This window comes from Phoenix dactylifera, chromosome 4, assembly GCF_009389715.1.
Source record: "Phoenix dactylifera cultivar Barhee BC4 chromosome 4, palm_55x_up_171113_PBpolish2nd_filt_p, whole genome shotgun sequence".
NCBI classification, from domain to species: Eukaryota; Viridiplantae; Streptophyta; class Magnoliopsida; order Arecales; family Arecaceae; genus Phoenix; species Phoenix dactylifera.
The window spans coordinates 29,534,558-29,545,851 of record NC_052395.1 but is presented as its reverse complement, the minus strand read 5'-3'; the positions used below and the strand labels follow the sequence as shown (position 1 = coordinate 29,545,851).

Sequence of the window (11,294 nt, the reverse complement as noted above, 5' to 3'; positions counted from 1 at the left end):
GAGGAAAAGCCGAGGAATACTTCTGCCTCTCCTTTCATTTATTTAAGAAGATCACCTATTGAGGTATGATAGCAAGTAATAATGTTAATCTATTTGTTTTTTGGATGATAATATGTAGCAAAGTACATGATATATATTTCTAGAATCAATTTTGCGGTAGCTTATATTATTAGTTAGGTCATATTAGTCTGATTTACTTGGATTAGGAAACCGAAAGTTGAAATATACATGTAGCAGTAGATTGGGTATTCTTATTTGTGATCTAATAATCTATAATCATCCATAAGCAGGTTAGTGATATACTTGCAAAAAGAAAGGAAATTGTATGATTAATTTTTTTTAACATCATGCTATATTGATTTCTTTTTCGTTAAAAAAATATGAATATGAACAAAAATCTATGTTTGTTTACATTAGGTAAACCCTGCTAATAGATCTTTATAAGAGAGTGGTATTGAAATAATAGTCACTTTCAGGACCCATCTATTTTCTATCTCCAGATTGGTACCCTCCGCTCTGGTACCCGGCTAAGGTTCAGCCCCGAAATAAAGATCATTTCGATAAAAAATCTGTGACGATTGTTTGCAAATTCTAAAAATGACGACAAGTATTTCTTTGAATAAGTAAGGATCATTTAGCAAACAAACAAATCATAAACGAGGAGCAATGAAAGCCATGATATGTAGATAGGTGTACAATTTAAAATAAAAGGTTTAATTGGCTCTTTATTTTATCTTTCTAATATTTGGTTTAGAGATAAATATGTAAAAGAGGTACTTCTTGTTGACCTTTATTGAACAGAGTTATATTATAGGCTAATATTCATTAAATGATGAATTAAACATGGTAAGTTGATGTATTTACAAAAATAGGTATGAGGAAGATCTCTCTCATGCTTAGAAGGAAGTCTAAACTTTAGACTAGGGGCCTCCACCAGATCTCTAATATGGGGGATCTTGTTTTCTCCTCGATGACATTTCCTCCTTGTTGGATGGGTTAGGATTTTGGGGTTTATAAAAGGTATTAGGGAAGTTGAGTATTTTAAGGGTTTAAGGTTTGAGTGATTAGTTTAAGATTAGATTTTTTTGGTAGAGGAAGGATAACAATTTCAAGGCTACTAAGAGATAAGACTCTGTTTTTCTTATAGGATGAAATGTGCGGATAAGATGGTCAGAGTTTCATGAGTTTACTTAACTAGCGAAGGATGAGTTGGAGGGAAGGGAACATATGGCTATTTAAAATGAATAAAGGAGAGAAGGTAGTGAGAGTGTGTTAGATTCACCTACTAAGTCCAAATAGTTCAGCAGGGGTGCGAGATCAGTACATGGAGATCATTTACAAAATTAGATTTCTCATGGGCTAATAGTCTATGTAAGTCTTGTGAAGTTATAATTTCTTGATCTTAAAGGGATGGTATGGGCTTGAAATTGTGGAGAGTAGTTTGGAGATGTGGAGAGAGATAGAAATGAAGTAGGCTTGGGATGGTTTATTTTTAAAGACCGAATTAATATAAGACAATGAGTTGGTTCGCTATACGTTAGGTTTGGGCTGCTTGTAACGTAGGTTTGGGTTAGTTAAAGGTTAGAAAAGAGTCAATTATGGTTGGGATATGTAGAATGGGCTTGGGTTGGTACTCTGTTAGGCTTGAGTTACCACAAGTCGTGACTGGGTTGGTTGCAATTTGGGTTTGGACTTGGACTAAATTCCTAAGGAAGAGATTATTAGATCATGGGAAAGAACAAGAACACTCAGGGCGTACAAAAGAATCAATGGGAGGTAGATGGAACATGCAAGATCGGACTTCCGTACAGCTACGATAAAATGTGGCTCTTAGAGGGGGAGATTCTTGGATTGGAGCCATAACATAATGAATGAAGTGCAATGTGGCTCTTGGAGTTTGGGTTCTTGGATTGGAGCGATAACTTAATTGACGAGTACTAGTCGATTGGACCGAGGAGGGAGTTAAATTAGGTCGCATGAAGGAAGAGGCTGTTAGGGATTTATAAATGATTGGGCTTATTTTAATTAGTTTTGACCAATATATTAAAGTCTTCTCCCAGTTGTACTCCTCAACTTAAAAGCTCAAGTTACTAGGTGCTAGGCTTCGCTATCTATATGAATCCATCTACCTTCTACTGATTATTCTATGTGAGACTAAATCTCACATATCATCAACTACACCTTCATTATGAAATGGTTGTATACAAGGTCTGCCGTCCGGTGCGTATTGGTCCGGCCTGGGACCGGTACCGGATCAGCGTAGAATCTGGTACCGGAAGTTTATCGTTAGAGGACCGGTATGGGCCGGGACAGAACCTCGGCCATTCAACGAGACCGGTATGGAACTGGTACAGACCGGTACCATACCGGTTTGGGCTGCCACCAGTACGCCGACCGGTACCGGTACTATATAGATATTAGACTTCAATATTTATACTACATGGATCTTTTAAATTCTTCTCAAGTATTGGTTGTATGGATCATGTTGGGTTCACAAAAAGAGTAGAATGCTTAAAATGTGCTTTATTATATTAATTGTTAGCAAAAAAAACTAGAAAAAGGTCAAACTATAAATGGCATCTAAAGTGCCTGGTAAGTTTCAATATTAATCATTGCTTTACCTACTTAGGTTTCCTAATAATCATGCATATCAGGGAGAAGTAAATATAATTCCATTATGTGGTATTCTTATTGAATTTCATATTTTGGTATCTATATATTTCCAATGCAATTTGATGACCTAAGAGAGTGCTACTTTGTGTGGTGTATGTCTGGATGGATTTAGTGACCATCAAACCTAAGTGGGCGAGAAACAATACTTATTTTTAAATCTGAAATCACATCACCATGGTTATTCATTCTCTAAATAAGGGAATCATCCATCTCCTGGTTATTCAAATAACGTTAGGTGTCGTCCAAAAAATCTTTTATCTTCTAGACATGCTACTATAACTACTTTGATGGGATAATTGTTATCCTTTCAACTTACAATTCTAATATTGAACAAAGTATTTTTTCAGCTATCCAAGAACCACGTTATATTTTTTACCTTGGAAAAAAAAAGGATTCAATCCATATTTTATCATACAATATTATGTATGATAAAAACATGAATCTTTTTTCTTGAAATCAGGTCTCAACCCCATTTTCCTACTGGTAATTTTACACAATATGGAAGTGATATTGAAGATATTCTAGGCTAGTCTTTATTAAACACTGACAAGCACAACCCCCCTTTTTTTTATTTTGTTACTGTAGCGATGTGTTGAAGGCGAGTAATTGAAACTGGGAGTGTGGCATAATCTCTGGTGTATACTGCGGTGTGACATTTGGTCACTGCACGCGTCTCATATGGTCATTAGGAGGAACCGTTATTTAAGAGTAACTTTGGAAATCTTGCACAAGAATTTAGAATTCAGAGGAAATAAGGATCAGAGAAGAGGGGATAAAAGCACTTGGAGGAGGAGAGTGGGTTGGAGATAAGGAACAAAGATGGGGAAGATAAAGGGCTCAGTTCATTGAGAACAGCATTAGTCTTAGATTTGCACAAATGGCTGTGGAGACTCTGCATTCATTGTGGTAGCAAAGTACTTCCTTTCTGTCATCTCTTTTCGCGTCAAGATTGGAAGAATAATACATAGAGTTGGTGCTCAATGAACTGCTTTTTTGAAACAGTCATCTCCTTGTCTTTCATCATCCTCTACTTGTTCTTATGGGTTCTGTATTTTCATCAGCCAATATTCACGTTTCTTTACTCCTTGTATTCTTCCTCCTCTTCTTCTTGTTTTCTTTATTTCTTTTTGCCATTGCATGGGTTTGGTTATTCAAAACATATAATTTTTCATCTTAGTTGGACGCAATGGTACATAATCAGCTCACTGTTTGATCACGTCTGCTTTTGAATTATGCATTCAATTTTTCTACACTATTAATCTTCTAATCCTCATTATATTTTTTCTTTTTTGTTTCACTTTTTGCAGCATCGTGTTGATCACGATCATGTCTTCCTTTAATGAAAAATTTATTAGAGATGCCCATAGGAGGCGAGTTGGTCCTTATTCTGAACTGGTTTTCCATTTTCCTATCTTTTATACTTTGCATGACTTTTTTTGGAATCTTTGGCACATCAGGCTCAACGTGCATGTGTACCATTACATGATGAGAATAGGGTTGTTCAATTTGGCTAGGCTCTTTAGGCAGCAGACTGGGCTCTCTATCGAGGATCTCGGTAAGTAGAATTCCTGAAACTTCCTTGGAAACTCTCTGTTCTCTTCTTTTCCATTCAGAAATACTGAAGATGCTGTGATAAGAACAAATGTTGATCGAATTATCTAACGTGAGGCATTTGTATTGTTAAGCAGAAAGCCAACCGCATAGGAATGTTCTATTCAACTTGATCCTGGTTATCGAAGATATACTTCCCTTCATTCAGGTGGTGCCTCCTTCAGTCTGCTCTTTCTCATCACATATACTTTCATGCACGCATTGTTGTGTTTGCATTCATTTGGCTTCTTCTTTTCTCGTATGTAGGCCCAAGGAGATCCCAGAAAGTGCTATCTGAGGCTGCTTCCATTGATTAACGGGATAAGGAATGCGACCATGCAAGGCACTCCAAAACAAGGTTGGCGCCATTTATACTGTGGCCTTCTGTTGTCACCCCCAGTGTGTCCTTATAATGGGCAAATCTACTGGTTTCATTTTTCTTGTTAATTTATAGTCTGCTTTACTACTCTGTTCAGTTATTTTATCCATTATTCCTTCATTAAGTTTGTTGTTTTTCTGTAATTTATAGTAAAAGCTTCTCCTGGCAGTTCCTTGTGATTGTAATTTGAAAAATTACTAGGATAATACTCGTTCTGCCCCTGATGATTTTCTCCCATCTTAGTTGCACAAGCTATCTGACACCAAGGTAGATCTCATGCTTTTATGAAGTAACAAAAAAGAAAAATAAAGATATCTTATTGGAAATAATAACATCTAACTTCTATTCTAACATCATCATCACAAGCACTCCAAATAACCTATGGAAGTCAGGCTTTATGTTTTCAGCTGAATTGCATTGCTTTGATGATGAGGAAAAAAGGTAGTACGCATTTATTGACGATCAGCTAAAAGTGAAGATAATAAAGCCTGAGCAATAAGCCAGACACATTTCCAAAATGAAGAAACACCTTGTATCATATCCGAATGACAATTAAAATCTATTGCAGTGATCACATTTGTTCACTATGATCGAATTAATTTATCATGACTTCTCTCTAACGAGCATTAACATTCTGTCCTGTGATTACCTTGTAGGACCGAATTTATATGGCTATCGGCAGCCTCATTTGCTTCAGACTGTAAGTGAAAGTTGCTTACATTGCGAAGAACTTCTTCCGAGTTTCTGTTTCTCTTCTTTGCTGTGAAGCTGAACGGTCTGCTTGCATTGTATGCAAAATTCGGCAGGGATTTGTGCAATCTCTACCTCGTTCAATGCAGAATACATCTATCGGGCCGGCTGCGACGCCAAACCAATCATCAGTTCATCATCCGAGGCCGTTTCGTCCGCTGATGTCAAACCAACATTTGGCTTGTCATCCACAGCCCCAGCAACCAGAAACTGCTGTGGAACAAGATTTGCTATCAAGAGTCGGAAAAAAGATTCAGCTGGATCTTAATGAATGGTCTGCTCCTGTAGATGCAGTTGATGGCAAACCATCACTGCAACCATGTGTTGGTGACTCAACAGCTAGAAATGGCTGTTCTTATATGGATGGTGTAAGATTTATTTTTACCCTGGCATGGTCTTTTTATTTACATAACAGTGCACCTGTATACAGATACTGGTGTCTGCATTGAAATATTGAGTATTGGTTGCTATATATATATATATATATATATATATATATATATATATATATATATATCAAGAGATATATGTAGGACTTCACAAAGTATATAGAGTGATAGTTTGTGGACTAGCAGGAAAACAATTAGCTAATAATGCATACTGATACAGGTTGGATGGTTCAAACAGCCGGATATGCTGCAAGACGAGCAGGTTGGTAATTTGCTGAAATACACAGCAGCCTGAATTACTTAGATGTTACTACTAAGTTTTTCTTTATATATATGTCTCTATTTGTATGACTATGTAAATAGCAGAATGATCGAAAGAGGAAGCAGCCAGAACAATCTGAGTTTGGTAATGTTCGTTCGGGTGACAGTATAACCTGGCTAGGTAAAAGCTGTGGGATTTCCTCTAACAGCACTTCCATGAGGTAATGTGCTAAAATTTCCCAAGAAAATTTTATTTTGTTACCCTGCAATGTAAGCTTCCAAATTAAATTTCTACTGTGACAACTTATCAATAGATCGCAAGTAAAATCAGAATCAAAATTTTTCAGATATTATAACCTCAGATGTCATGATAGGAATTAAGCAAAGCCCTGCCAGATCCAAAATATGAGCAGAAAACAATAAGAAACCTCTCCACCCAAATGTTAGAGAGGTAACATCAGTTACAAGAGAATCTTATAATCTTATATAGTTGTATCCGCCTATTTGATCTGCAAACTCAACCTGTCCATCCTCTCAAACATAATATGTACATTATGATATGGCTGAACTACTTCCAAGCGAAGCCTGTTCAAGGCACCACGACCGCATGGCAACCTTTCGTACATGGGTTTCACCATAAATTACGCTGTAGTTCTGGATTTTTCTCTTGGTCATTGTATCTCAACTGCAAACCTTCATTGGCTGACCTAATTGAGGGAAGTTCGATATTTGAAACTCTCAGATTACCAATATTTAGTAGCATTAAAAATCTGTCCAAGTTATATTACCTTTCATGTTGTTTGTCTTCCACCTCATTCTCATGGGAAATTTTCTGTGATGCATTCTTTGATATCCATGTATGATTAAAAGACTTTCATCTTGAAATGTATTCAATTATATACTTTTCATACTTAAGTTTCATAAAAGTGGGACTCAGTCCAAGCACATAAGAAGTTCATCAGAATTCAGAAGCAAATATAAACCCCCCGGATTGGCATCATGGTTTGCAACTCAACTGTGATGCAACACGTGTTTCCATCATGTGAATTGGTGCTGACAAATCCTTAGACTTCTCGACACATGCAAAGCCATGACAATTGAGAAAAATCAACTTAAACTAATTCATCTCATTGTTGGATTTCCACCTCTTCTGTAACAAAAAAAGATTAAGCATTTGCAGTGACTGGATAAATTTGTAACTTGAAACTCTTAAGAAAGTTCTGGCAAGATTAAACAAATCGAAGGATAATGAAGAAGGGCATATGAATCAAGCAGATAAAGAATAATTCATTGGTTTTTTCTTTAAATAAAAGTTAGGGAGGATTCTTACAAAACAATAATTTCAACAAATTATTTTACTTGTTCGCTGTTCTATATAAATAAAGTGATTATTCATCTGGTATACTCCTTGACCTTTCCAGGTCTTTGAATTCCATTGTGAATTCTTGATATAACATCTTCTATCCAGTTATCTATAAACAACTGCAATTTCTCTACTATTCACATGATGCTCATTTTATAATTGCAGCAGCATGCAGCAATTCTCAATTGGAAATTCTGGACAAAAACTCCTCAGGGTACAACCTAATTGTTTTTTCTGACAAGCATTGTTTTAGAATTCCTTAATTGCAACAGTTGCTCCTGTATCTTGTCAATTTGCCCAGATTGTGTTCTTATGTTAATCAGAATTACTGTCAGGGGCTACCACCACAACCGTCCTCTAAATGGAACACTACATCATACCAATTACGTGCCATCCAGGAGAAGTCTATCAGAGGGATTTTACAGAGTATAAGTGATATTGGTGGCTCTCAAAAGCATGAGTTATCTGAGAAGGCTGCTGTCATGGTAAATCCAGAAAAAAATAAGATAGATGCTTCGAAAAAGCAGCACGTTTGGCAAGATTCTTATAGACTCATTACTTTCTTCACTCACTAATTAATGGAAATTTTATTTTATCTGGTTGCAAGCAGCAAGTACAGTCTGCATGCCAAAACGTGACTCCAGCCAAGGAGAATATCTATCATTACTCCAATTCTTTGCCATTAACACCTGATCCTGGATCCCATCCTGCAGCTTTTGTGCAGGGTGAATCATCTAAAAGACAGGAGGTATCGTTTTTTTTTTTTTTTTTCTCGCTTGAATCAAGTTCCTATGAGCCGTACAGGTTGCTGAGGGCCTGTTTAGATCCTCAGCAGCCATCTTGCAAGACTCACCCTAAGATAGGAGTCGACTGAGGAGACAATGGAAGAGGGAGATGGCTGGATGCTGATCATTATCACAGAATATGTTCGAGATACTAAAAGTTACCTATCCGGATATATTCGGCATCCTAAAATCTTAGAATTGCAGGGAGCATCACTCTTCCTGATCTAATTCACACCTGTTCGTTCCTTGCCTCTCAGCCAGACTTCTACTCTTGTGGGAGTTACCTTGAAATAAGTTAGCTCCTGAACGCATGCTAGCTTCTGGGAACTTTTGACATTCTGATTATAATTATAGAAATAGTTGATGATGACAACATTGCAGACAGTTATTAATATATTTGGTGTTACTTTCTTTTATTCCAGGGTAATGATGCTGATGTCGGGCCATCTTTCTTTTCTTGAAGATTACAAAGACCAGTGGGCTGGAAAAAAGAGAGGTTTAGGAGGTGTCTCTCCCCTGTCGAAACCTAGAAGTTCAAAAAATCTTATATCCTGCATGCGAAACTCAGTTTACTTTATTGGCTAGATATTTGACAATTTGGTATACCTGTTCATACTTTTACTAATTAATTCTGAACATACTGGAGTGCAAGTGGTTATGATTTATGCTACTTAGAATTGGTATCAAACCCAAAGTTATCAGCAAATGCAAGGTAGTAGGGGGCGCAAGGAAATAATGGAAGTACATTATTTCATGGATTTCTGAGAAGATGAAAACAATGAGGGAGCATGTTGATCCATATATTATAACTTCGATAAGTTAGCTTGAAGAGAACAATATTGGTGCAACCGAGAACTTGCGGCCTGAGACAACAACAAAAAAAAAGGCCTCCTCAATATGATTGAGTGCAAGCTGAGCTTTTGTTGAACAAAGTATGGAAGATAGAACAGTCTCAAATGGAATTCTTACAAAGAGATTGGAGAAAGCTGTTCACTTTGGATGGATATGGGGTATCCATATCAAGTGTACTGCAACAATGCTTATGCATGAAAATCAGCTAAGAATTTGATATACAAAGCTGTTCACTTTAAATGGAATTGCGGCCTGGAACAACCCAGCGCCTGTTCTGGAGCCGAACTGGAGTTGGAGGAGATCGAGTCCTCCTTCTCGGTCTCATTGGAGGCTGGGAAACACTATCTTCCATTGTTATTTAACACCCTTCCTTCCCTCGAAGCAGTCAGCTCGAGCCTCTCTCTCTCTCTCTCTCTCTCGATTTTTCCCCATGCCCTGCCTCTGTTTTCGCCGAGGGACGTAGCTGGGCCCTTGCCGGAGGCAAACTAATACCAACTCCGCCCCACCTGTTTTCTCTCTCCCTAACTGTACCGACCAGAACGAGCGCCGTCGGCGTGTCTTACCGACGATGCTCTGGATTTTCGCCACACTTCCCTGTTCCAGCGTCCATCTCCTCCTCTGTTCCACCGTTCGCCGGACTGGCCTCACGTTTCAAACCACCATTGACTTCCGGTCCTTCAGCAGAGCCTCTCCTTGATGACCAGTTGTGACCAATGCCGGAGACTCAGAGCCTCAGCCATCGGCGAACGAGTTGAGGCTCATACGAAGCCCCGAGACCCCTGTTTTAGCCTCCCCTGGTCTTTTAGTTTTCTTTCTTTTTCCAGTCACCCGCCGCCCCATCAGGTATTTTTTAAAAAGCTGTTTCAGCTTTTGCGGGAAGCTGAAAACAGCTTTTGGGAGGAAGCTCCAATTTGGAGCTTTTGGGAGGAAGCTGTTTCAGCTTTTTCGGAAAGCTGTATTTTTGACAAAAATGCCCATATTAAAATAACATAATTACATAGTTTGTCCCTTTATAAACCTAAAAATCTGCTAGAGCCAAGAACCCTAGCCGTCAGACTCCCTTCCGTAAGAAAAGGTTTTTTTCTTTTCAATTTTTGTATGCATCTCTTGAACCACATTTTAGAAGAAAAAACTTTTAATCCTTTTCTATACCTTCCAAAATCAATCTATTGTTTTTTTTATCATCAACCTTGCGGCCCACGCTGAGGTCCTCCTCGAGCGTGGACCACGAATAAGAGCCCCTGGACCGCGGAAAATTATTTTATGAGAAATTATGGAAAATTATTATGGAAAATTATTTTATACTAATAATTATAATATTTTATACCTTTATTTTTGTATTATACTATAAATATAATATCATATTATATTATATTATATCATAATACATTAATATGTTATGTTAAATAATTTAATATTATGTTATATTATGGAAAATTAGTTTATACTAATATTTATAATATTTTATACCTTTATTTTTGTATTATACTATAAATATAATATCATATTATATTATATCATAATACATTAATATGTTATGTTAAATAATTTAATATTATGTTATATTATGGAAAATTAATTTATACTAATAATTATAATATTTTATACCTTTATTATTGTATTATACTATAAATATTATATTATATTACATTACATTATAATACATTAATATGTTATTTTAAATAATTTAATATTATGTTATATTATGAAAAATTAATTTATAATAATAATTATAATATTTTATACCTTTATTATTGTATTATACTATAAATATTGTATTATATTACATTACATTATAATACATTAATATGTTATTTTAAATAATTTAATATTATGTTATATTATGAGAAATTAATTTATACTAATAATTATAATATTTTATACTTTTATTATTGTATTAGACTATAAATATAATATATATTACATTATATCATAATACATTAATATGTTATGTTAAATAATTTAATATTATGTTATATTACCAAATATTAATTTACTCTAATAATTATATTACTATTATGCTATATTAACATAATATTATTTTATATTACAATAATATTATACTATATCGTATATTTATGTATTAATTTATGTTATATTTTATTATGTTCTATTGTATAATACTGTGCAATGTCCTTTATGGTAATTTTGTCATACAAAAGTACTTTCTCAGTTTGTTTACCAAACACAAAATAAAGTACCACAGCACTTTACGAATGTAGCTACCAAACAGCAAACAGCTTTTTATAACA

The 11,294-nt window shown here is 35.7% G+C and overlaps 1 protein-coding gene across 1 annotated transcript; it reads left to right on the top strand.

Moving 5' to 3' along the window:
• Window positions 1-4,134: 4,134 nt before the first annotated feature.
• LOC113462720 lies at window positions 4,135-9,561 on the top strand. The gene is made up of 11 exons (XM_026804664.2): window positions 4,135-4,228; window positions 4,362-4,432; window positions 4,531-4,621; window positions 5,299-5,342; window positions 5,449-5,760; window positions 6,002-6,043; window positions 6,148-6,263; window positions 7,571-7,619; window positions 7,741-7,890; window positions 8,016-8,153; window positions 8,613-9,561. Exons 1-11 carry the CDS (start codon window positions 4,156-4,158, stop codon window positions 8,649-8,651), a joined length of 1,125 nt encoding a protein of 374 aa, XP_026660465.2. The 5' UTR covers window positions 4,135-4,155; the 3' UTR covers window positions 8,652-9,561.
• Window positions 9,562-11,294: the final 1,733 nt, after the last annotated feature.